The sequence below is a fragment of the Pantherophis guttatus genome, chromosome 2 (assembly GCF_059756535.1).
Source record: "Pantherophis guttatus breed Tessera chromosome 2, ASM5975653v1, whole genome shotgun sequence".
NCBI classification, from domain to species: Eukaryota; Metazoa; Chordata; class Lepidosauria; order Squamata; family Colubridae; genus Pantherophis; species Pantherophis guttatus.
This window is the reverse complement of record NC_142064.1, coordinates 218,026,482-218,054,442: the sequence shown is the minus strand read 5'-3', so window position 1 is coordinate 218,054,442 and position 27,961 is coordinate 218,026,482. Positions and strand designations below refer to the sequence as shown.

General features: G+C 36.7%; 1 protein-coding gene across 2 annotated transcripts in view; it reads left to right on the top strand.

Moving 5' to 3' along the window:
• Positions 1-26,571, top strand: part of PHF2 (PHD finger protein 2) — a 138,056-nt gene extending 111,485 nt beyond the window's left edge. For both annotated transcript variants that reach the window (XM_034437551.3, XM_087887816.1), the window contains exons 15-22: positions 3,135-3,313; positions 3,716-3,789; positions 5,483-5,640; positions 11,536-11,813; positions 15,753-15,848; positions 17,089-17,198; positions 18,981-19,242; positions 22,787-26,571. In XM_034437551.3, coding sequence (XP_034293442.1) covers positions 3,135-3,313; positions 3,716-3,789; positions 5,483-5,640; positions 11,536-11,813; positions 15,753-15,848; positions 17,089-17,198; positions 18,981-19,242; positions 22,787-22,875 — 1,246 coding nt within the window. In that variant the 3' untranslated portion in view covers positions 22,876-26,571. The remainder of the gene's footprint in view (positions 1-3,134; positions 3,314-3,715; positions 3,790-5,482; positions 5,641-11,535; positions 11,814-15,752; positions 15,849-17,088; positions 17,199-18,980; positions 19,243-22,786) is intronic.
• Positions 26,572-27,961: the final 1,390 nt, after the last annotated feature.

Sequence of the window (27,961 nt, the reverse complement as noted above, 5' to 3'; positions counted from 1 at the left end):
TAAATACCATCTGCCACATAAAAGAGATAGAAGTTTTATTCATAATTATTTGTTTGATTCTCTAGTAATCTATTTTTTATACTTCTATTTAAACCAGACATATAATTGATTTTGTTATAGACCTATTATATTGACCAAATTATGAACAAGGAGAAAATAGGTAACACAAGTTGAGTATTTATTTATTAGTCCTTTATGCTGCCTTTGTTACTTTATAATGTACCTAATCAGTGGTAAAATCCATTTTTTTTTACTACCGGTTCTGTGGGTGTGGCTTGGTGGGCATGGTGTGGCTTGGTGGGCGTGGCTTGATGGGATTGGCAGAAGGATACTGCAAAATCTCCATGCCTGCCCCACTCCAGGGGAAGGATACTGCAAAATCCCCATTGCCACCCAACTCTAGGGGAAGGAGACTGCAAAATCCCCATTCCCACCCCACTCTGGGGCCAGCCAGAGGTAGTATTTGCTGGTTCTCTGAACTACTCAAAATTTCCACTACCAGTTCTCCAGAACCTGCTGGATTTCACCTCTGTACCTTATACTCCTTCCTTCTGTTATTTTCCCAACAACATCAACCCAGTGAAGTGGACAGAGAGTGATTGGCTCAAGATCATCCATGGGCTTTCATACTTAGGGCAGGACTAGAACTCATAGTCTTCTGGGTTCTAGGCCAACACCTTAACCACTACACCAAATTGGCTTGGAAAGCTCCATTATGTGTGCCCACTTGAAGTACCCTTAGACAATTCTCATTCATTCTCAGGGGAGTTGTGCAGAATAACTTTTCAAATGATTGTTTCCTGAGCATAATTGCTGATGACTCAGTGCCAGAGAGCTTCAATGATTATTATAAACTTAACCTACTCTTGCAAATTCACTGTCATGGTTTGTGAAACATACATTTCCATAGCATGTTATTGTTGTTGTTGTTATCACTATCCCAAATAAATCCACTGTAGGATAAGGCCTCTTTATTGAAGGCAATGGACCATTATTTGCCACACAGATCCAGGCACAGCATGTGTACAAAGGAATCCATGAATTTATTTCACATTGTAATCATGTGCATGAACAGATAAAACTTGTAGCTTAGCAAACGAATTGAAGAATGAAAACGAAATAAGCAGAATAAGAAATGTCTCATTTTTAATAATAAACTTGAAATTGTATCTTTTTTATAATGAGAATATTTTTTTTAAAAAAAGTTTTATTTTTAATGAGAATAAATGTTACCCTCTGTATTTCTATTGTTTTTTCTTCTGTAATTGGAGTGTGATATCTCACTTCCTTAGTAAAGGTCAGGGGTGAAAAGTTACCGGTTAGGACCGGTTCGGGCAAACCGCTAATAAAAAATGCTACTGGTTCGGGTGAACTGGTATTTCTGACGATCAGCTGGGCAATGATCAGCTGTGATGCACGATTTAGATTAGCTAGAATCATTGGATTTCCTGCTTTCTAGCTAATCTAAATTGCGTGGCACAGTGGATTCCCCCACCTTGCTGTTCTACTTACCGTTGCAGACTTGAAAGGCTTCAAAATGTTCATTTTTTAGCACTGCGTGGGCGTGCCTCAATACAAGGGTGTGCTCAGTAGCAGACTCACAGAACCAGTAGCAGACTTCACAGGATTTCACCACTGGTAAAGGTTATATGTTTCTGAACTGTACCATGTAACATGTATGTGTGCATGTTTGAGAGAGAAAGCCAGAGGTAGAAATATGGAAACAGAAACTGATGGCAGAAAAAGACCTAGTGGTCCATCAAGTCTGCCCTGTGAGGGATTTTTTTGTTAATTTTTGTCAGAAGATGGATATGTGTTTATCCCAAGTATGTTTAAACTCAGTTACTGAGGATTGACCCACTACCTCTGCTGGAAATTGGTTCCAAGCGTCTACTATTCTTTTTGTGAAGTAATTCTTTTTAACATTACTTTTGAACTTCCCTCCTGTCAGTTTGAGATTATGCCCTTTTTCTTGTTTTTTGCTTAATATTGAAAATACTTCCTTCTAGAACAGGGGTGTCAAACTCAAGGCCTGCAGGATGGATCTGGCCCACAGGGTGCTTAAATCTATCCTGTATGGCCGGCCTGGAAATAGCAACGGACTGGCCCACAGTGCCTCTGGCAGCCACAACGGGTCTCTTGTGCCCAAGCTTGCATTACTAACATTATGCAATGGACTTACGCAATGTCACAAGAGTGCTTGGATCTGATTTGGATTTTTCTACCACTGCAAATGTGGTGCTAACAGCTTTCCAATTAGCTGAAGTTTGGCTTCCCCTGCAAATACGTTGGACTTCAACTCCCAAAGTTTCTCAGCTAGGCTACCTATGGATTATAAAAGTTGATGATCAACATATTGATTGGCTTGTTTATTAGATTAATTTTACAATACAATACATTTTGGCTGGCAAAGTGCTGCAGGAGGTCATCCAGGCCGAAAATGTGATGTGTGGGGGGGACGCATGTGGCTCCCCCACATCCCGTTTTGGCCGACAAAGTGCTGCAGGAGGCATCTGGCCTGTCTTCCCCCCCGATCAGCCTGTTGAGAACTACAATGCTGATTCAGCCCTCAAAGAAATCCAGTTTGACACTCCTGTTGTAGAACCTTATTCACACCATTAATATATTTAAAGGTAATGTGGTGTAGTGATTAACATGAAGCCATGAAATTGACATTCTACTTGTCTCTTGTGCACAGAAACTGGCTGGGTGCCTTTGGGCTGGTCAGTGTCTTTCCTCCTTAGATTGGGAAGTGAAAAACTGACTGATAGTCAGCACTGAACAAGGGTGGTAGATTATTGTCTATAATCTTCAGTGATGATTCATTCAGCACTGGATTGATCTGGGATACTGCTGATGATGATGTTGATTGTAACGATGGTGGGTTTAGATACCTAGTTGATTAAAAAATCCCCAGAAGGGATTTTGGTCATACTGTATATCTTGCTGGCTACTTTCCAGTAATATTGGAAAATGTATTTATATAGTGCACTGTTTGTCTACATATACCCATTTGTGGATTCTAAGTATTTGTTATTTATTGTAGGTCAAAATGGCTCTAATGTGATGAAATTTCTTATTTAAAACTTGTTTCAGTATTGCCCTTCCTGATTTAATTTCCTTTATTTTAATAGATCAAAGGGAATGAAAACTCAGTTGAATCCTGGTATATTTGGGTCACAACAAAATTTCAAAGAAGATAAAGCAAAACCTGTGAAAGATGAATATGAATATGTCTCAGATGATGGAGAATTGAAAATAGACGAATTTCCAATTAGAAGGAAGAAAAACACCACAAAAAGAGATTTATCATGTAAGACTGTTTCTACTCTTGTATAAATTATGCTATTCATCACAGCAAAGCAAAACCAAAACAAACTGAGCTGAGGATAACTTTCTGTTCAAAGTAATGACTAGCAAAGTCTCTGTGTGGCCCTTAGAGTTGCAAATGGCAAGTCACAGACTGTTGCAGGTGTGAGTCTAATTGTTTGGACAGTATTATTTTTTACCCCAGCTTTGTTTAACCTATTTGCAGATTTGTTATATTTTGGGATGATTCAGTACATATGCATGAAGGCCTTTTAGCTAAGAGTGTATGTGCAGAAATGAAATATTACCAGGGTAATCGGAAATACATTTTAAAAATGAGATGGATTGCCTACATGCTGTTTTTTTATTTAGTAAATCTAAAAACTCTATTTCAATTTCTTCCTAGTTTTATCAGATAAAAAGGAAACCACACAGCACACTCCAGTGAAGAAGCCAAAAGTGGAATCAGTATTATACAAGGTATTCTGTCAGTATATAATTACTCTCATGCCTAATAGGATTTGTGCCACTTACCAGAATCATAGACATACATTGCATATTTATTGCTTTTTATACACTGACAAGAAAAGTATTTTTTCCCTACAGTAATGCACATTTCTTTCCCAAAAGAATTTAACATCTGTCTATATCCTACAGAGAGTTCTATTCATTTCTCTTTAATATCTTGCAATCTTCTTCAATTGGTTCTTCAATCCTCTGGAATGTATTTAGAGCTCTAGGAAGAATCCATTCCACCAAGTGTAATTTCCAGTGATGAATAAATACATTTTGACATAATACTGTATTTATCATTTGGTTACACAGAAAAAAAACTTCTCCAAAAAGGGTAGAGGACGTTTTCTGCTGAAACCCTGGGTATCTATTGCAAGTCAGTTGTTAATTATGTTATTCTAGTTGGATGAGTGATTTGACTGGTTTATGGAAACAGCTTCCATCTGGAATCTAGTGCCCCTCTGGTGGCCTTCATCTAACATAGGAGATTTCTTTTTCTCCTCTCTTTGGTGCAACCAACCCTTTGCTCCTTAATAATAATTAACTAATAATTCTGTGAGTTGGAGAATCTTCAGGAACTGGATTTGAGGATACAGAGGCAAACAAGAATTGTCTTCTTCTCAGTACATCAGCAGACTCCAACAGAATCATTTAGGATATATCTTTCTAGATTACTACCGTAAAAGTAATTTTTATTGTGCAAAAACATTTTTCTAATAATATCTGTCAAATAACAGCTGAGTCCAATTAGTACAATTTTTATTTATTTATTTAGCAGGTTTATATAGCTGCCCATCTCAGAGAACATGATTCTGGGCAACGTACAACCATAGTGACAACCAAAAAAGTATAGCAATCATTAAAATACTAAGGTACAAATAAAAAGAAAAAGTAGAAAAACCAAGACTGTGGGAGAACTCTTATAATGCAACCATCTCCCAGGCTCCCAATGGATTCCTAGAAGTCATTGGAAAAATCATGTTTAGCATTTCTGGAAGGCTAAAAGCGGTGGGGCTAATCTCAGGGTAGGTGGTAGGATGATGCCACTGTGGAGAAGGCATGTCTTCTGGATCTCATCAGATGGAAATCCTTAGTAGATGGGAACCACAATATACCCATCTAGTAAGGAGTTCCATCTGATGAGATCCAGAAGACATAGTGGCCATAGTGGCCACAGCTGCTGGCCCTAATGGGACAGAAGATATAATTGGGAAGAAGTGCTCCTTCAGATAACCTGGTCCTATGCTATGTACGGCTTTAAAGTGCTGCTTCAAAACCAGCAGGTTGAATTACATCCAGAAGCTGACAGGCAGCCCACATAGCTCAAGGACATGCACCATACTGGGGGCTCAAATGAAACAAACAAAAAGTTTAAAAGTTATTATATTTATGTAATTACTTACCAAGGACATATAAATTATATTAAAGTAACCAAAATATCTTTACAATCCCCAAGGCATATCACAACATTTGAGTATCCCTAACGTTTGGGAATTGAAAAATTTGCCACCCCCTACACCATGCAGCCACACTCTGCAGCTTCTGAAGCTTCTGGATGCTCTATAAGATCAGCCTTATCTAAAGCATGTTGTAGTAATCCTCTCTAGGTGATCAGGGCATGAGTAACTGTTGGGTTATACTCTTCCTTTGACTTTTGCAGAGTGATGACTCCTCTGATGAAGATTCTCTTCACATTGACACAGAGGCCAAGCCAGGGCGCAATTCTAAAGCGAAGAAAGAGGCTGCAAGTTCAGCTGGCATTCTAGATCTTTTGCAGGCAAGCAAGGAAGTTGGGGGTTTAGAGTACAACAGCAACAGGTATGCATAAGGATAGTTAACCTCTTTCTTTACATAATATGTATTTCAGGGGTGAAATGCTCCTGGATCGGACTGGATTGCCTGATCCGGTGGCGATCTTGGCCGGTGGCTCGGTGATCCGGTTGCGATGGCGGAGCAAAGCTCTGCCCACCCAGGGTGTCATTACTTCCTGGTTTTAACCAGGAAGTAATGTGTTTTTTACCTTCTGCGCATGCAGAGAAGGTTTGCGCTTCCAAACCAGTACGGAAGGTAAGTAGATTTCACCCCTGATGTATTTATAATATTTCTTTGATTTATATAGCTTATAAAGGTTAAGACACAGAGAACACACCCCAAAATGATGGAGAATATAGTGGCATCTTAAAGATTAGTAAATATATTAAGGCAGAAGTTTTCCTGAGATACTTTTCATTTCACTAGTCCATTAAAGGTTGTGCAAAGTAACCTGAATTCTTCAGTGAAGAATTAAAATCTGTTTCTTATTAATTATATTTCATATAGTGTAGTTTAATGGTTAACACATCTTTTTCACCTAGCCAGGCTGGCTTGATCCCATCCCTTCGGTTTTAATTTGTAATTGGTTTAATCTGGGTTGTTTTAAATGGATAGCCAAAATTATTTAATGTTTTTAAATTGCTTTTAAATTTTATATGTTATGTTTTACCATGGCTGTTCACCGCCCTGAGTCCTGTTGGAGAAGGGCGGTATACATATAAATAAATAAATAAATAAATAAATAAATAAATAAAGAAAGAAAGAAAGAAAGAAAGAAAGAAAGAAAGAAAGGAAGGAAGGAAGGAAGGAAGGAAGGAAGGAAGGAAGAAAGGAGAAAGCTTTGTGTAAATGTAAAGATCTAACCAATGTTGGTAGATTCTTTTTTACAATGCATCATATACAACCCCTATTTATTTACCCAAATTTATTAAAAGCCATGGCCCTCAGAACCCAGTCAAAGGTCACCACAATATTACATGATTTAGTGTAGTTGTAGGAGAAAATGATTAAATATGCCAAAGTAATTATATGTATTCATTTGATATAATTTATTATGCATTAATATAATCAAATTTTGGAAGTTCATCTGATTCTGTCTACCTTTTGAGATTCACCCTCAATATCCCACCAAAAGGCAAATGCAAATCTTAGGTCCCTCCACTTCCCAGTTTAAGTTATCTATCCTAGGGCATTACCCTAAGATAGATATGTAGTATGTGTAACCATTAGTAATCCATTGAATTGATGATCTCTGATTTGTTGAGACCAATTAATTTGACTAATACATATTTTTTTTCCAAAATGGACACTTTGCTAGAGGCTGCATAATGAATTTATCTCACAATTAATTTCAAAGTAGAACATTATAAGTTTGCTTCAAACAAAGGATTGGGAATAAATGAAACTCCAGAAAAACTCAAGGTATAAATCATTCAGTACTTCATTGAGAAGGACTTCTTCTCAACTCTTCAATTTGGAGTTGGTCAAGCAAATCTGGACAGATGTTATTAAATCTATATTTGAGAAGTTTGTGAACAAAATACCCCTTCCATTGTTGGAACAATCCTTTGTATGGCACAAGTGTCTGGTGGGTGAGCTTTGCTGCACTGCAGTATCTCACAATGTATGGGAGTAGTCCTGTTCTAGAGCAATTCAGAAAACTAATACAGCAGTTGATAAATAAATAAAGATCTGGCTGCCTAGTACTCCTCATTGCACCAGATTCAATTTATTTGTTTAAATAGGTATCTATATCAGTGTTATCCTTCTGAAATCACAAGTAATGCCATACACAAAGATGCAGGTATTGATTCATAGCTAGAGAGATTCTTAGCTAGAGAGATGCTAGATCTCCCTGTAGAAATCAAGCTATTCTTTGCAAATTGGAATTGTATTTGAAGAATCTCCAAACAGGCACAAATTTCTGGACCTGTGCTGTAGAAATAATACATCAAGGTACAGAGTAATGTTTCACCAAATTTCACCCCCAATAAGATTTCTAATACTTTTTATCACAACCATGTTGCCTTTCTGAATTATTCTGAATTAATTGGATTCTTGAAATAGCAGAAATGGAAAAACAAACAGTCTGTGTCTGGATAAAAGAACTGGAATGATCTTTTATACTTCATTTTTAGAGAAATAATTATTATTCGTAATGCACTGGAATTTATATATTATATTTTCTTCACAGAGAAATCTTTTTTTGTAATTACATATAGAACTTTTTAAAAATTACATATGTGGCAATCCTTGAACAGTTAAAGTTTGTTTATTCAAAACAAAACTGGCAGACTGACAGAACTAATCATGGTTTTGACACATAACAGATAAAATTAGGTGTAAATATATTTTACTACACAACTTTCATTTTGCATATTTCTCCTTCCTAGATACCTTTTTAAATTTAGTTAGTACTCACTAATTAGTACAACATAGTGCAACAGCATTATATACAAAAATCATTAAAGGATCAACATCCTTTAGCCTGGTGGCTCAGCAGATTAAAAGCATTGTGATTAACACCAGCTGTCTGTAATTACTGTAAGTTCGAATCTCACCAGGCTCAAGGTTGACTCAGCTTTTCATCCTTTCTAAGGTAGGTAAAATGAGGACCCGTTTGTGGGGGCAATAAGCTGACTTTGTATAAATATACAAAAGTATGAAGGCTATTGCTTAACGCATTGTAAGCCGCCCTGAGTCTCTGGAGAAGGGCGGCATATAAATCAAATTTAAAAAAAACATAACCTTACTTTGATAAATATAAGAATAAAAAGGAGAAGGGACAGGGGCTGGGTAGGCCTGGGAACCATGTTATAAACAGAACAAATTGATCAAAAGTCTTCCTCCTTACCTTTTCTTGAAAAAAAGATTCACTCAAATGTTGACAGTCAAGACTTATCATACATATGTTTTTTAAAGAACAAAGAGATCTATGATTATGCTATTATTATATTCAGCCAGAGAACCAATCTTAATGATGTGTAGAATTCTGCACCAGCCATTCATTATGTATGAAAAAAAACCTTTCTTCGGTATTTGCTGTCATTAAAGAAAAATATATGCTAATAATCACTACAAGTACAAAAAGGGGATATGATTTTCCAGGGTTTAATAATTGTTTCCTGTTTTATATTTCACTTTGAGCAGATCCAGAATTACTAACACACAAATATCCTTAATGAAAAACACATTGGGCGCAATCCAATGTAAACATTTCTTGCACAGATTTTATTGATATTAAGGAAATTGTTCAAGAGTAGGAGCAACAGAATCTTTAAACCCAAGGCAAAGTGACAGGCAATTCAGTTTAAAAAAACACAGCCCTTTAGGAGTCTCTTCCATTTGAGTTCGTGCTTGAATGCTCTGTCACTTTAAGAGTTTGTGAAGAACTTGGTTTCCCTCTGCCTGCCCAGCCACTGGTTTTGATCAGATCCCACAATTTATTTGCTAACACTCACCTTCCTCTAGGCAGTTCCCCTCTAATTTTCCCATTTGGCAGGCAACTTTTGATGGTCCATTTACATTTGATTCAGGGTTCAAGGTTTTAAGAGAGCTCTTGGAGAAAACAAAGAAATGTCTTAAATGCTCTTAGAGTTGATGATAGTAATAAAATCAGGTTTGCTAATTTTTGGCATAGCACTACAAAAGGACAAATTCCTTAAAACACCAACTCTATCCAAAAATGATCCAAACATAACCTGCTGAACATCATAGGGTGTTTTTCCAGAGTCTAACATATTTTAGAATAGGTTGATGTATTGTCTCTCTTTTCAGGAATTTCTCTTTTGAACTCATTTTCTTAATGAGGGGAAGCAAGTGCTCACCCATATCCTGTATTACTAAAAAGAGCTACTGTTGCTGTTTTCATTTCTTCAGGGCTCCTCTTCAAGAAAATTGACTTATAAATACAGTTGCATGGCCGCTGATACATTAGCATGATACAAAGCTCAACAACACATCTTTCTGCAAATATGAATGCATGCTGTTTATGCATTCAAAATAAACAATTATCACGGCAGGTGCAAAACTCCCTTCCAGTCAGTAATTTGCAACACCTTTGGTGGAAATAGTAGCTTCACAATATTGTTTGTAGCCAGTTGAGCCTTTGGAATTTTCTTCCCGCAGATGTCTTCCAGCTCAAAAATAGACCTCCTGTATGCATTGAAATCCCCCCCCCTCATTTTTGATAATATTCTGAGGCTGTGTAGGCCAGTCTGAAACATTTATTTTTCTTTTCTGTCAATACTTCATGGTCAATTTGGAGATATACCATCGTTTGGTTTGCCTTCTTGCTGAAATAGCCAGCTTGTTGTCAACTTCAGTTTCTTCACTGACTGTGGGACATTAGGCTGTCTTAGGATATGTTGGTATTTAGTTGAATCCCCCTCCCAGCATTTTCTATGGCAATGGCTGTCACACATTACCAAAGCATAAAGGAGCCATTTTCATCCACCTTTCCCCCCAACCCCCAAAGTGTATCTTGTGCAATTGTAGCCAAATCAGTTATGGTTTTGTCAGTCCAAGGAACTTTGCTTGAAAACATTCCAGGCTTATAAAGTTTTCTGTTGCATATTTTGTTGATGGTTCTTACAATGAAGTCAGAGAAAGTGTTTCCTTCACTCATGCAGATTATTGTGGAATCAGCAACATTGTGATGTGGAACTGTAAACAGCTACCCCAATGGCATCTAGAATTATACTGTCATCTGCAGTGATCTATAGATTCTGTGTTGCAGATTTGATCATGTCCCAGGCAGTTCCAGAAGAGATTTTTCTTGGACTTTCACTTCACACCTTGTTTTGCTTTCAAGTATTGCATGCAAATTTCCATTTCCTTACAGTGTTTTTCACTGGAAAAAAAAATAATTGGAAGTATTTAGATAATTTTTTAATGCTTTCCCCTACTTTGTTAGACTAGACTTTGTTTAACAACTTACCTTGAAAGAAAAAAATACAATAGCATTTGAATCAATTGAAAAGAACCATCCACAATTCCTAATTTAGCAATGCAATGTAACATCACAACATCCATTCTAGAATTTTCATGACAATTGTCCCTTGGTCTTTTGTATTTAAATATAATGGATGGATCCAATTAAAATATTCAATTGATAAAATTGTTTCTTTCAGCAGAACAACAGGGAACAATTCTATCTTCTCCTAGAAGAAGGAAATGTTGAAAGTTATTATAACTTCAGATGGGAAGTGAAAGTACTCTCATGTTTCAAATGTGCCTCTGAAATCCCCTTCTTCTGGTTTCTGTATGTTTTTCACCGCAATGTCTAATTTTATCCTATACATTTGCCCATGTGGGGTTGACCTGTTTGACCAGAAAAAAAGCCACATTTTCCCATGTGGGGTTGACATGTTTGTGGAAAAAAGCCACACATATGACAATGGATGACATAATTAGCAATTTATAACAGGGTGGATTTGATTTAAATCGAGTTGATTTAAATCACAATTTAAATCATGATTTAAATCACTAGTAAAAAGGCTTGATTTAAATCAACTTGATTTAAATCATAATTTTAAAAGAGCAACTGTCATCTCTGCTACTCCTTTGACCCACTGTTGACTCACCGATAGTCCCAGTGTTGCAGAATATACAGCCTCATGCTACATAACTAAGCTCCATTTCATGCTGAATAAACTAAATTATTTATGTATCTTAAATAGAAAACTATCTTACGATAGATCGTTACCTCAAAAGTTTTTTATTAAAATAAATTCGATAAAAATCAAAAAAATCCGATTTAAATAAAAAAAAATCTGATTTTTTTGGTTTTTTTAAAAAAATCATTGATCTTTATCCACCCTGATTTATAATATTATGTATTTATTCTATAACTTGCTTTAATTTGAAAGGTTTCTTTTTTCCCTCTTCCTTCTCTTTTAGTCAACCACCTGCATCTCCCAGCACACAGGAAGCTATCCAAGGAATGTTATCAATGGCAAATCTCCAGTCTTCAGACTCTTGCCTACAGCCTTCATGGGGCACCAATCAAGCTAAGAATAATGCCATCTCTGCCACCAACTCCAAAAAATCTGGAAGCAGCAATAGCAAAAATGCAGGCAAACGATTGTTGAAAAAGACTGCAAAAAACAACATTGATATTGAAGATTATGATGAAGACCAGGATCACTTAGATGCTTGTTTTAAAGATTCTGATTATGGTATGAAAATCCTACTTAAGCTCTCCCCTGGATAGTAATCATAGAAAGGCAGTGAAATTTCCAAAGATAGCTCTTCTGAAGCTGAAAAGAGTAGCACCCTGTTTCTTTTTTTTTTTTTTTTTATTTATTTATTTTTTTAAATTTGATTTATATGCCGCCCTTCTCCGGAGACTCAGGGCGGCTTACAGTGCGTTAAGCAATAGCCTTCATATTTTTGTATATTTATACAAAGTCAGCTTATTGCCCCCACAAACTGGGTCCTCATTTAACCTACCTTAGAAAGGATGGAAGGCTGAGTCAACCTTGAGCCTTGGAGAGATTCGAACCAGCAGTAAATTGCAGGCAGCTGTGTTAATAACAGGGTGCTTTAAACCACTGTAGTACCAAGGCTCTTTGTCAAAGTTCCTGAAGCAGAGGCCCAAATAGTTGCCGGTGGTTTGACCTGCACAGCTGATACAAAGTGAACATCACATGCTTTCTCTTTGTGACATAGGGGGAGTTTGCTATAAATTTTTCAGCTGAGAGATTTCAAAATTTCAAAATAAGACTAGCAAAAACTTATGTTTGAATGTGTGTTGAGGCTTATGATACATGGGTTGATTGAAGGCAAGTGTGTAGACAAATCTCTCAGTGTTACTCTTCATCATCCTATCAATTAATACTTTCTCTTCCTGCTTCCAGTTCATTCTGTATCATATTTTACACATTTTAAAAGCAGCTTATGTTGCAGCATGCCAGTTCAATTCTGGGGTAAGGAGGAGAAAAGGGGAAAGTTGTGTACTACCTTTTAAAATTAATGATGGAGTGATTCACTTATTAGTGCTTCATCAAAGTTAGAATAACTTTATTTTTAATGGAATGGTAATAGTAGAAGGTGGGGCGCAATGGCTCAATGGTTAAGGACACTGAACTTGTCAGCTGGAAAGCTGACAGCCCAAGTTCAAGACCGAGCATTGTGCAACAGGGTGAGTTCCCATTACTTGCCCCACCTCCTGTCCAACTATTAGTTTGAAAACATGCAAATACAAAAGTAGATAAATAGGTAGCACTTTGGTGGAAAGGTAACCAATATGTGCCTCGGCATATAGTCATGCTGGCCACATGACCATGGAAACAGACAATGCTGGCTGCCTCAGCTAACCAACAGAGATGAGCACCACCCCATAGAGTTGAAAATGAGTGGACGGGGAAACTTTTATCTTTATCTCTAACAGTAGAAGGAGAACCAGTTTGGTGTAATGATTAAGGCACCGGTCTAGAACATGGGACACTGTGAATTTTAGCCTCCCTTTAGATATAAAAGAAAGTAGGGTGACTTTGGGCCAGTCATTGTCTCAGTCTTAGGAAGAAGGTCATAGCAAGTCACTTCTGAAAATATTGTCAAGAAAACTGTACAGACTAGTTCAGGCAATCACCAGGAGTCAAGACTGACTTAAAGGCAGCAAAAAATAAACTAAAAAAGTGACAATTTGAATATATATAAAATAGTTAGCTAGGCAGGCAGAAACACAGTATTATTTAGCTTCTAATAAATATATAGATATTAGGGACATGCACAACATGCACAACATTGCATTAAAATAGCTGCCCTTGGTACAACTCCTTAAAAAGATGTAATTTCTGCTTTCCGTATCTGATGCGATGAATATATACATATTGAAATTCTCTTAAATTAAATGAAAACGTGACTCTTCATTATACAGATTTGACAAAACATAAACAGATGTTAAAATTACATTACCTGAAGACATATCACTCAAGTTAAATTAACTTTAAAACTCGGCAAAAGTGTAATATAGAGACACGCTCTAAATGTGACATTCTGAAAGAAGAGAAGTTTGTTCTGGGGAGATCAACTTGCTAATTATGTATTTACGCTACCACTTAATAGGTTTGCTTTGTTGTAAGATGGTTAGTCCACCAAGATTCCATTAGTGCCACATCTGGTCAGCACATTTTCATTCAGTGGTTAAACTGATGCAATTACTTCTGGTGTATAAACATTATTGGCCTAACAGAAAAAATGAAAACAGAGTCTCCATTTTGGATAGGTTATTTGGTTAACTTGGATTTATTTCAAACTTTAATGCAATTTAGACTAGAAACTGGGAAATACTGAATGGAAAAGAGAAATGTCCCTACAAAGTAAAAATGTAGTATTAGGGAGCATTGTTGTGGAGAAGGCAGCACACACACACATGTAGGCCTCACTTAGCAACCACAACTGAAACCAGCAATTCTGTTGCTAAGTGCCTCAATTGCAAAGTAGAAAAATCACGTGACCATGACAGACTTACAATTTAATTTAATTTAATTTAATTAATTCAATTTATATGCCGCCCCTCTTCGAAGACTCAGGGCTGCTCACAATACATTTTAAAAAATCATTATAAAAAACATTTAAAAATTAAAAACATTAAAAACTCATTCAAGCCATTTATGGCCAGATCTCGCCAGATCACAAGAGCGTGATCAATGGCCCCAGGCCTGCCGGAAAAGCCAGGTCTTCACCGCTTTTCGGAAGGCCAATAGGGTGAGGATGGTCCGGACCTCAGGAGGTAACTGGTTCCAGAGACCTGGGGCAGCCACAGAGAAGGCTGCCCATGTAACTTCCCTTTAGGTTATTAAGTGAGTTACCACACTTGTAAAGTGAAACATCACGTGTCTCTGACTTGTATTTAACATCCACCTTGTCCATTAATCCTGCTTGTCACCAACTGGTTGGAAAACACTCAAATGATCAACATGGTCATAAATGGACATAGGTTGACAAGTGCTCAAATGGCAATCACATGACCATGGGCACTGATGATCATAAATACAAGGACTGGTTGCAAAGGGTTTTTTTTTTTTACATTGCTATAACTTCAGATAGTTCCTAAACAAGGCAGTCAGTAAGCAAAGGCTACTTATAAAACACATATACATACACACACACACTTATACACACCTACACACACACATAGGTAGTTTTAAACGTCATTCGTTTAAGGACCATTTGAAGTTACAATGCAACTAAAGAAAGTGACTTATGACCAATCCTTGTACTTACAATTGTTTCAATGTCCCAATGGTCACTTGATCATGATCAGGTGCTTGGCAACCAGCTCACATTTATGATGGTTGCAGCATCCCAGGATCACATGACCACCATTTATGACCTTTTCATCTGGTTTCTGACAAACAAAATCAATGGGGAAGCCAAACTGCAGGTCCCAAATGTAGTCCTAAATGGAGGAATCTCCCTCCCTCCCTCCCTCCCTCCCTCCCTCTCTCTCTCTCTCTCTCTCCCTATCCCACTCTCTCTCTTTCTCTCTCTCTCCTCTCTCTCTCTCTCTCTCCACACACTCTCTCTCTCCTCTCTCTCTCCCCCCGTCTCTCTCTCTTTCTCTCTCTCTCTCTCTCTTTCTCTCTCTCTCTCTCTCCACGCGCATGTATAGGGACAATGTGTAGTAGGATTAATGTTTTTGTCCCTGTAATGGAAAATTTTCCTTTCTGTTTGTTTTTCTTTTTCATGTAGTATTATGGTCCACTTACATATTTGTAACTATAAATAAGAGACAGTTTAAAGTTTTTAAAATTCAGCAAAAAATATTTTTGAAAAAGTTTAAGAACATAAATCACATTGGTCTCTATCTCCTTCCTACTGAACTTTGTCTCATCCTGGGTTATTACCTGAGTAGACTTATTCCGCTGTTTTTCCAATTTGGGAGACCACCCAGCTGCGAAACATAGAAGAGGCAGGAAAAAGCTTCACTCTGCCAGTAGCTAAATCTGTGGCTGCTTCAGGTTCATAGCATGGAAAAGCCAAAGTCAGTTATGCAGCCGAATTGTTTTATGAAAATTGAGACGGGTCCATTTTCTACAAGCATGACAGGGTTGCCCTAATTTTTTAATGCCATACCAGACTCTTATTTTTATTTCTTTTTCATGGTTTAGTTTATCCCTCCCTTGAATCAGATGAAGATAATCCAGTGTTCAAATCTCGATCAAAAAAGAGGAAAAGTTCTGATGACGCACCATACAGCCCCACAGGTAATTTTTTAAAAATATATATTTTTTATTTTTACTATATAAAGAAAGAGCAATAGTTTCAATGTCTATATAAACAAGTGTTTTACAGTTAATTTGAGCAATGGTCATCATCATAATAGTAATAATCTTCATTAGTAGTGATCATATAATAACAGTATTTTCTCAACATAATATTAATACTTATTAATTGTTAATAAGTAACAATTATTACCACAGGTAATATTTTTGATATTTTAAATGCAAACTCATACAGGACAAAAACTTGATTGATTCCAGTGATATGTGTACATGGCATACATTGAACTACAATCAAATAAACTTTAATATGGAAAATATCTTGATCCGAGTAGCTTGTCCTTGCCTGTTAGTACCCAATTTGTTTTCTTTTAATATTACAATTTAATATTACAATTTAATTTATTGAATATTACCTTTTAATATTACAAAAGACAAAGATAGAGAGAAGAGAACTGCACATCATGATTATTTTAAGGATTGGACTTTGGAAGTCAGAACCATAGTATTCTTGAAGAACTTCTACAAAGTTTTCTTGGATCTAATTAAGATCTTCTCAAACCAATTTTGTATTTTGTGCACAAATCATATAATGGCACTGCTTTTACATTTTTTTTGAATATTCTGAGAAGTTTGGGGGCAAATATTCTAAATGCTTTGAAACATTGAGAATGAAAATTGTACTCGGGACCCAATTAGTTCTCTCTCCCGGGGGGGTGGAGGGTTGGGTTGGGGGGGGGGAAATTGTGGAAATCATGGTAAAGTTTGCTTTAATTACAAGAAGTTAATAATATGATCATAGAAATATATTTAATAAATCTAGGTTTAACAATGTATGGGAGTCCAGTCTATATATTTATGGAAATAGCGCTTAGACTTATATATATTGCCCCACAGTGCTTTTTAGCCCTCTCTAAGTGGTTTACAGAGTCAGCATTTGCCCCTAACAATCTGGGTCCTCATTTACCAATCTCGGAAGGGTGAGAGTCCACCTTGAGCCCCATCAGGATCGAACTCCAGACTGTGGATAGAGTTAGCCTGCAATACTGCATTCTAACTACTGCGCCACCAGGGCTCAGGGGTTTATTTTTTGTATTACAGGGTTTGTATTTGTTTCTTTGTAGTGCCTGAAATAGTTATATTCCTGACATTAGCAATATTTGTGGATTGTATATGCACTCCATTACCTGTTAGCTTTACTGTCCATTTTTTCTTCTGCATTTAGCAAGAGTTGGTCCATCAGTACCACGGCAGGACAGACCAGTCCGAGAAGGTACAAGAGTTGCTTCTATTGAGACTGGACTGGCAGCAGCTGCTGCCAAATTATCTCAGCAGGTGAGCTTTCCAAACAGGGCCCAGCCATCGCTTTCCCAGAATGTTGCTTTTGGGGAACATTTCATGGAACATTGTTGTCCGTGAACAAATTACTAATGAGAAGATTTATCAAAGGAGGCCCTGCTTTTGGTCTAAAGAATTATTCTATTCTACAATCCTCAGAGTTATATGGAAAACCAGCCAATGCTGAACATTGTCCTTCTAAATCATTTTGAGAAATGTGCTTGGAATGCCATGTTAGTCTCTCAAATGGAAGGACTTTTTGGAATTGATATTGACTTCACTTCCTAAAGGTGCAGATACCTGAAGGCAGCCCCTGATCTGCTGCTTCCCTCACCACTCTGCCTCTGTTGCCATTTGGCCCTCCTTTTCTCCACACAGTCCCTCTATTCACTGCTTCTCCAATGAGGCAGCTTACTGCACACACTTACTCTCCAAGTGGCCACCCAAGAAGTGTCCTTCTGAACTGTCTTCAGCCCAGTTCAGGTAAACATGCCAACCCCATCACAGTGCATTGATCTAATGCACCTATTAGAGGACTACATATAGGGCAGCAAAGTAAATTTCGGATTGCTGCAAACCTTAGTCCCAAAGGTTATTTTTTTTCCAAAAGGCAATTGGACTATCTTGGTTTTTTTTTCTGCTGAATCAGTTTTTGAAGTTGTATCAATTGATTTGAGGAGTTATGGTCAATAAAGGTCCATAAATGGTATCCTTTCAGAAACCAGTTCTGCACTTTTTTTGTGTGATATCATTGTTTCACATCACTTCTCAATGAAGTCCATAGCTTTCTGGCTTGATTTGTTTTTTTATTAAAAGTGTAGCAGCTGTGTAGTAAGATATTTCATAATATGCATGACATCTAAAAGCTAAATACTGCATTTCATTTCTTAATATTTGTCAGTATTTTTTCCTGTTATCACAAAGGAATCGCATGATTTCTAAAAAGTATAAAACAGTTCTAATCATTAATATGTTTTCAGCAACCTTAAATTACTTACAGAGATACAACACACACAATTCATGGAAAAAACTTACACAACAGGCAAATATCAATGGAGCATTTTTAGGATCAACACCCATGAATGGTTCTGGAAAATCAAATTATTGACAAATAATTTGGTGTAAGATTAGAAAATCAGCCACTCATCTATTTTTTTAAAAAATATTCAATTATGTCTCTTGGTCTGCATTTTTCCCAATGCTCATCACATTTCTTGCATACATTGTTTGAGTAGGTGTCAGTTACAAAGAATCAGGGCCATATTTTACTTCGCAGTTCAGAAGATTTATTGCTTAAGCCTATACACAAGAATCTAGTCAATTAAAGTTCAGTATTAAATTAGCATCAGATAAGGCTCAACAGAATTCAAGAGGGGTTTGACCAGTGGTAAAATCCAATTTTTTTTACTACCGGTTCTGTGGGCGTGGCTTGGTGGGCGTGGCTTGGTGGGCATGGCAGGGGAAGGATACTGCAAAATCTCCATTCCCACCCCACTCTGGAGTCAACCAGAAGTGGTATTTGCCGTTTCATCGAACTACTCAAAATTTCCGCTACTGGTTCTCCAGAACCTGTCAGAACCTGCTGGATTTCACCCCTGGTCTGATTTATAGTTTCTGGGAATGTAAGGACTCTAGGCTAATGATTTGTTTAACTCTGACCCACAGCGCTACCTGATCTTCTCCTACCTCAGGACACTGTCCTTAATGACTATTTATCACTTTTGAAAGCTAATGAATGTTATTTCTCTCTCCCCCTCCCCTTCCTTTATCATGTGAAAGGAGGAGCAAAAGGGCAAGAAGAAAAAGAATACCAAAAAGAAACTATCTCCCAACAATGCCAATAAAATCCCTCAGGAAGGCAGCTCTCCTGAACCTCGGCTGGAGTGCCATAGCAGTAGTTTAGCAGACCATGAGTACACAGCTGGTGCCAGCACACTTGGGGTGGCCCAAATGAACAGAGGCCCTCAGCCCATGGCCCCGGGAGTTTTCCTTACACAGCGGAGAGCCTCATCATCATCACAGAATAATGCAGCTGCCAAAGGTACTTTCCATAGATTTGTCTCAAGAATGGTGTAAGATTTGGTCAGCCAATCAAAGGTTTTTTTGGTGAGGCTCAAAATTATTTATTGATTCATTTGTGTATCTGTTTGTTTGTTTATTTGTTTGTTATTTACCTTTTTATAAAATTTATTGGCCACCCATCTTAACATAGAGTAACTCTGGGCGGCTTACATATCTCAACATGTCTTGCCTTATTATCCTATTTTATTTTATTATTTATTTTCTTTAAATTGAAAGCACAATCAAGAAAAAAGAAAAAAATGGAAGAGATTTACAAGCAACATCAAATGGAATAACTTTCAAAGTTGCATTGGATTAATACTGCATATAAATATGTTTTTCTATCAATGAAGCACTTAATTCATTGTTAATATGAAATCCATATTCAGTAATTAACGGAGGCAAGCGGTATAATAAGAGTCATCAGAATAAATAATTAACAGTGAATTTCTATCTTATCCAAGATCTCTATTATAAAAAAGTGTAATATTCGTATTGAAAAAAAAGCAGCTTTGAGACAACCATGACCTGGATAACTGAGAATCTTCATAGACATTTGTAATATTTATAGTAAATAATATTTATCTTTCATGAGTATTCTCATTGTTACGTATTAATTGTCATGCTTAACTTATGAATCCATTTAATTATACAATCTTGGACATGTTTAATTTTTGAGTCGCATTTCCATAATAATTTACTCAGTGTTCTGAATTTTGTTGAAAGTTTTTCAAATTCAACTAAGTTTCTAAATGGTCCACCTTAGTTTTGCAATTTGTTTTCAACTGCACTACTAAATATATTGAATATATATGAATATATTAAAACCAATGAGGCATTTCTGGTCAGTCTAAGGGAGAATTTTGAAAGATTTCACCTTTTCTTTAGTTAGGCATTCATTCAAACAAATTTATATAATTTAGATGTATAAAATTGATTAAAATTTCATCAATCAATGTTTTCTGTATTTTTTAAAATAAATTCCCAAGTACTCAATAAGGTTAATAGTGATGTTAAAACCCTGGTACTTGTTATAAATATTACTTTTCCAATTCAGATACCTTCCAAGTAGTAATTTGAATCTTAATAATCGATATGTTCTTCACATTTGTCTGAAAATTAGTACTTCAGATATTTTGAGGTTCACCTTCACTAAGGAATGTCTCCATGCCATGCTGAGTGCTACATTCCCGAGGGCAACTCTCTTGTAGACTCAGTGTGTCAGGCACAAATAATCAGGAACATTCATTGAGTACAAAGCACAGAAGAGTTTATTATTGCTACCTTTAATACAAGAATCCAGTCAACTAACAGTCAAATCTAAATTGGCATTAAATGAGGCTCAACAGAATTCATGGGAGGCTGTACTTGTGGCAATGCAATGACTCCAAACTGATGACACGTTTAACTCTGCCTTCTAGTTTAGCCTGCTCTTCTTCTACACAATGACAGAGAAAATAAAGGAAGAGGTAGTACCAGAGAAATTACTAAGAGAGCTAAGATAATTGCATTCTTTACACAGTTCATCCTCAGATATTCATTAAATAATACTTGAAGAGAAGTTTAGCTTTTTGTATTTTGTAACTTTTTTCTAATTGAAAGATTTTTCATTCTTAGAAGTGGCAAAGCAAATTTCATTTAATTTATTTCCCAATGGAATTGGGTAAAATATGGATATCAAGAAAATGTGAGGATCTCTTAAAGCAGCAGTCTCCAACTTTTGTGGCTTGGGGGCCCAGCTGGGGGAGGAGGGAACTGGACCACGTGAGGGGCAAGTCTGTGCACATGTACGCATCCTTTATGCAAGCAAGGGGCTGGCGCATGAGCATGGCTCACTGGCCCGCCACTTGCACAAGTTGCACTTGCTCCACCAACCACTCATGTGGCCCAATTCCAAACAGACCATGCTCTGGTAATGGGCTGCCAAGCCACAAAAGTTTTTAACCAAAATCAAAGTACTTAAACTTTGAATATAGCTTTCAGATCATTTAGCTGCTGTCCAGCAATTATCACACATGTAGTATTTGGCAAATCTCAGTTTCTTGTAGTACTCTCAGTAAAGAAATATGCCCCCCCCCAAAAAAAAACCATACAGGTAATATAAACTAGGAGCATCTAGACCTGTTTTGTTTTTCTTTCCTGGTACTGTAAATATTCCAGACATTTGTTCATATATGTTTGGAAAGGTGAACAGATGTGGAACTGTTCTGAAGAATTAGATGAGTAACAACTGGATTTTACATTTTTCAGAAATGGGGCTTTTGTTAATACTTGATTCTTTATCCCAGCAGCCTTTGGAAAAGTCCTAGGTTCAACCTGATACTGTAATAGTACCCGAGAAAGCTTAGTTTGAAGCCATCTTCCACGTTTATTCTTAATGATCAAATGCTTCCTTTTCTGTTTTTTTTTCCTTTGACTAGGAATTCTGAGAACTGTTGTTCAAATATATTTGACGGCATTAGTTTGGAGAAGACTTTAGTGTATTTTCAATAGTATGATTGCATACATATGGATTTTGACTAACATAAAACATGAATAATCAGTCTCTGTATTTCTTACTTGTCCTGAAAAATCTATGTGAAATACTGTAAATCTTTGGTTTTACAAGTTACTGAGAGTTTATTCACAAAACCCACAGAGATTTTGTTGTAGCTGTCAGATAAAAAAACTTGTACTCATTTTTATCTAAAAGTAATTGTTTTTATAACCTGAATTGACCATCCAGGATATTGGCACATATGAAGTATTTGTTTTATTATGAGAGAGGCATGAATGGACAAAACAACGTATAACGGATTACATTATCCACAGAAACACTTTGGAAATGGGTCCCAAGATAGATCAAATTGTAGCCTTTCCTAATTCAAGAAGCAGCAATGAAGGGAGGAGGCAGGAGATGTCATAAAGAGAATACTTTTAACAACTCAAATGAATTGAAGATGACACCATTTACTACTTGTTATAAAATCTAAGCACTAATCTGAAATTACCAGTTTAATAAATCAGTTTCATAAACTAATTTAGGATAAAATGGAATAACTAAGCAGCTTTTTCTCAATAGATGAAGACAATTCTACTACACCTTAATGTAGAAGATGATACAATAATAGTTCCTTCTGTGATGTGTCATTTCTGATAGATCATTTGTACATGCAAAAAATTAGTTAGAGCTGCAGTAATTTAATAATGTATGTGCTTCTTAAGCCAACGAATAGAGTCATGCAGTAATATAGAGGATTTGGGAATTATCCAATCAAAATATCATTTCAATTTTGAATTGATTAGGTGGCTATAAGCAACTCTTCTCTTCATCCTCAGCCTTATGGGGCAGATAGAGATGCTTAAAGCATTTAACTGGATATTTGTTAAATGCTTTTGTGTTGAAGAGAAATGCAGTTCAATGTTTTCTAAATCAATTTTCAGTTGCATTTGTTTCATCCTTCTTGGTCTTCAACTTCTAGGTTTTTTTGGTTGCTGCTGCTATTGTTTTCTGGCTTACCGTGTCTCTCTTCTGTTACTTCCAGGGAAACGTACAAAAAAAGGCATGGCTACAGCTAAACAAAGGCTTGGGAAGATTTTGAAAATTCATCGGAATGGGAAACTTCTCCTTTAAAATCCGGTCATAATTGGGACTATCAAAGCTCAGCATGTCCTGAGCTGTCACGCTAGCTCTTCAACTCTTGAAGGACTCCAGTAGTATTGTGCAACATCTTAGGGACAATACCAGTTAACTTTTTGCCACCACTTTAATAAATTCTTTTTAACTTTCGGCAGTTAAAACCTGTACAGATACTGCTATAAATATTTTTTAATATAGATGTCCTTTCTCAAATTGCTGAGAGTGACTAGTTCGCAAAAAGTTAATACTCCAAGACACTGAGGATCATTCCAGTTTTAGGAAAGTATCCCTTTAACTTGTTTATAAGTAAGGAAAAAGCTGTTGTTTTTAAGAGTATGCACATTCATTTCAATTATGCTTCTTTTATCAAAGTTGAATCAATTTTAAGAGGTATCTGGTTAAAAGGCAGAGTTTTTTTAAAAAAAGTTTCTCAAATTGACTTGTAGACAAGGGAAAGAAATTTATGCCATGAATAATTGAGATACAATACATGCATGAAACAATATGCATAAAGAATTAATCTAGCTTTCTTTATCTGGCTCATGATAAATATGTTTTATTCAGAAGAGAAGTTAAAATTGCACTTCAGTACTGCTAAAACTTTCCCTATAACCAGACATTGGAGAACTATTGTTGACTTAATTTATTTTATGTGCAATGCAAGATGATTTTTTAAAAACATTATGGATTACAAATCCAACTTAATTGGGTAATGATTTGGATATAGTAATTAATGAACTGGTGCAGTTCTTTGGACATCAAAAGGGTTTTTTAATTAGCTTTGGTTGGTGTTGGTTTGCATCTCTTTTCATTGATAATTTTTTAGCACTCCCACTGTTTCTTATATATATTGTTTTAACTTTGGTCCCATGGTATATTGTCCACGCTCAATGTCTTTCTTCTCATAATTGAATATCAATGAGTGATAGGAATTAAAGATCAGCAAACAGATACAACCCTTCTCTCCCTGCTAAACTCTCACAATTATGTGTAATTGAGTAAAACATTACAAATCAATTGGTACCTCAAAGTTAAAGTCTGAGAACACTGACTCTTACTGTACTTATATAACATGGTTTACAGCCTACAGAGGCTAAAGCAAAATCAAATCAATTGTACTATATCTTAGTATGTTGCGTGGGCCATCATTTTAAACTGTCATTGTTTGCTTTGGCTTCTCATGTTGTGTGAATAGAGCCACCGTGTTTTTGTAAACCATAGTTAATGAATTAATGTGTTTACATCCAGTCTGAATTTGATGATTTATTTATCTTTCTCTCACCTGTTCTAGCTAAAAATTTGTTTACATGACCATGGAAACTGGAAGTATTTCTTCCCCCATATACATAAAAAATGTGTATTTTTTATTCAGCATTGCTGTTTTGAAATTATATCACCATTAATTTAATTTCATGGTAGGGTGGAATCCACCATTTAACTTGATGATAGCATTGTAGCTTCTGCTTGGGTGCTCATAATGCACTGATAACGTGACATTGGAGAATATGTAGGAAAAGAGACGCCAGGTTGATCCCAAGATACTGCTGCCAAAACCTTTGTTCTGCAAAGTGACAAAGTGTCAGTTTTCTTGATGCAACCTGAGTGGGTATCAGCAGGGGTGAAATCCAGCAGGTTCTGACAGGTTCTGGAGAACCGGTAGCGAAAAGTATGAGCAGTTCGGAGAACTGGCAAATACCACCTCTGGCTGGCCCCAGAGTGGGATGGGAATGGAGATTTTGCAATATCCTTCCCCCAGGAATGGGGAGGGATTGGGGATTTTGCAGTATCCTTCTCCTGCCACGCCCACCAAGCCATGCCCACAGAACTGGTAGTAAAAAAATTTGGATTTCACCACTGGGTAGCAGGCATATCACCATCATAATCATTAGACAGGGCTGTAAAGCACTGTGAAGCGGTATATAACTCTAAGTGCTGTTAGTATCTTATAAAATGGCATCCTTAGTCAAATATCTCTGTCCTTATTTCTTTGAAGGGGCTTTTAATCTCCCTCTAGCAATTCACACTTAAGTTCATGACTGATGATTTACCTCATAAATCACTTACGTTATCTTGAGATGAAACGGATGAAGACAATGGTTCCTTTTTCACCTCCATTTCCCTGGATCATGGATTAATTCCTGGATCATGTAAACAAATCAAGCAAAGAAGCTGTTGTCCTGGGACCCCAAGCACTTATTTTCTGATCTATAACCAAACCCTTTTCCTTGAGCTGCATATCAGGAGAAAAAGTGCCCCAAACAAGATTATTTTTCCCCCAGAAAGGAATACACACAAACTTTTTAAAGCTTATGAATCCATTTAGTAATATAATAGATCAGCTGTTTATATATAAACCACAGTTGCAAATCCTGTAATGAAGTAGCAAGAATGTGCAGCCCTATCAGAGGTATTCTGACATTCACATCCATCCAAGCACTTCCTTCAGATATGCTTGTCTGAAGGAACAAGGGCTGTGCTCACCTAAGGGTCAGGCCAGATGAGAGCCAAGCTTATGGACAGTTTAACTGGATACTTATTGCTTCTGAACTCTCTTAGTTTTTGGTGTAGAATGCATTATATTTTACATTAAACTAGCTTGTCTGCATATAAACACTTAGAGCACAATCCTATGCATGTTTACTCAGTTATCAAACCTGTCATGTTCCATGGAACTTACTCTCATGTGTAGAGTACTATGTACAGGATTGTAGCCTTAAGGCGTTGCATTTGTTTCTCAGGCAATTCCAGATTTTCATTTATAGATATGTGTCTGAAAGCATATTTTTTCATAGAATCTAGCCTGTAAATAGCTTTTTAAAGTACCTTCTTTTTTATAAGATCGAAGTATCTTTAGACATTTCTTTCTATAGAATAGTTCATTAACCTTTATACAAATTTTTTGCTGAGTATTTTGCCGAGTATTTTAGGTTCTTGACTCTGAAAGAGATACTCTGTTTTTGTCCTCGATTTAATTCCTTTTTCTCCCTTTTTTAATTTTGGCATTGCCTGAAAAACAAGTAAAACTTTGTGCAGCCTTATACAGAATCAAATAATAGTACAAAATTATCTATTTAAGATACAATATGAAGAAGAATCTTCGACTTTATAATACCAGCTCCTTGTCTCAATTCTTGTATTATGAGGGGATACAATTATTTTATTAGCACCTTGTGAAGTGTTTCTGTGTTTTGTGATGATGTAATTTATTAATGTTTGTAGCTTTTTATATTTGTACATTTCTTATGAGCTTTGTTTATATACACATTACCTGGATGTGATGTCCATGAGGAAAAAATAAAACAGCTATAGAAAACAACTGAGGCCTTATTAACTGACCTTTCTAGTTATGGTGAGGGACTGGGTCTGAATTCTTGGCGTCAAAAATGTTAGTTGAATAGGGCCCCAGAGTTAAGCAAGTTTTTTAAAGCTTCCCTAGTATACTGTTATTGTCAAGCATTTATATAATATAACACAGACATCATGCTGGTTTTATTATTATTATTATTATGTTTATGTTTATGTTTATGATTATTATTTTCACAACATGTACATTTCTAACAAAGTTTATTGTGGCTATCTATTACAGTGTTTTATTTACCAATTCATATCAAATGCTCTTGTATCAAGTCCATGAAATCTAAGTAAACTTAGATCAAAATTTTAAAAGTAAAATATTTCAGGTTTTGTATAGAATTTGTGTTGGTGTGTTTATTTATGTACTACATTTAAGTTGTTCTCCACCAGTGATTGAAGAGCATTCCATGCTTTGTTGCTTTCAGAGATGGTTTCCTACCAAAGCATGCCAGTTCTTAAAGGCACATCTTCAGCTTCAAGTCAATATAGCGCAATCAGTATAGGAATCCTAATAAAATGGATGATAATTCTTGGTCCCAGAAAATGAAAATTTTCCTGTCCTACACAACCTCAATAAAGAAACCAGTTTGTCAATTCCCATCTTTTAAAAGCCATTTCTCTTCCTGAACAAGGATAATCATAGTGACTTTTAGTTCTTATTGGTTTGTGTGTTATTTAGCCAGTGACCCAGTCACTTTAATTTCATACTGCAAGCACTGTTTGTGCTTATATTAGTCTGGCCTTATGCTTAGCTCAGCACAACCGTGCCTTAGCTGCTGCCATTTTACTCTGTTCCAACAGTAAGGAATATAGGGAACTCAAGAGTTGAACAGTTAACTTCTTGGTATTCTCTGGGCTTTATTGCTTTCTGGAAGACCTGTCATTACCTGGCTGGGTAACATCAACAATGCAAGGGAGAGTAGCGTTTGCTGGCTGTTTACCCAGTATATAGCCATGATGGCGAACTTATGGCATGCGTGCCAGAGGTGGCACATAGAGCCCTCTCTGTGGACATGTGCACCGTCATCAGTTTCTCTTCTGGTTTTGCGTGCAGGCCAGCTGGTCTTTGTGTGCACCAGAGCACCAGAAACCCGAAGATCAGCTGGCCAGTGCACAAGTGTGCGCCAGAAACCCAAAGACCAGGTAGCCAGTGCGCACATGCACACCGGACAGCTGGTCTTCAGATTTCCATTGCTCTGGTATACGTGTGTGCAAGTGCGCATGTTCCAGTTTGGGCACTTGGTGCTGAAAAGGTTCGCCATCACTGGTATATAGCTTGCCCAGCCAATTTTAACTGGGAAAATATTAAAATTCTACAGCAGAGTTTCTCAACCTTGGCAACTTTAAAATGTGTGGATTTCAACTCCCAGAATTCCCGAGCCAGCACGTTGAGAACAAATCCTGGGAATTCCTGGAAGCTTGACATTCAGACAGATTGACCATTAACAGACACATAGAAACAAACCCTATCCATGTACCATTTAAGAAAAGATGTAACAGAAGTCAGTGAAGGAAACAAACAACCCATCTTCCTTAGCAGCCAACATCCAGATAAGCAGGGAACAGCACCAGCTAAACATCAAAGAAGAAACAATATCCTAAACTAGGTACCATCAAGGAAGAAACTGCACCTCAGCCAATACTGGTAGGGCAACCTTTATATTAACAGCCAGAAAACTCCAGTGTGGAGTAGGAAAAAGAAATGCAGTGTTAATGACGCTGTATT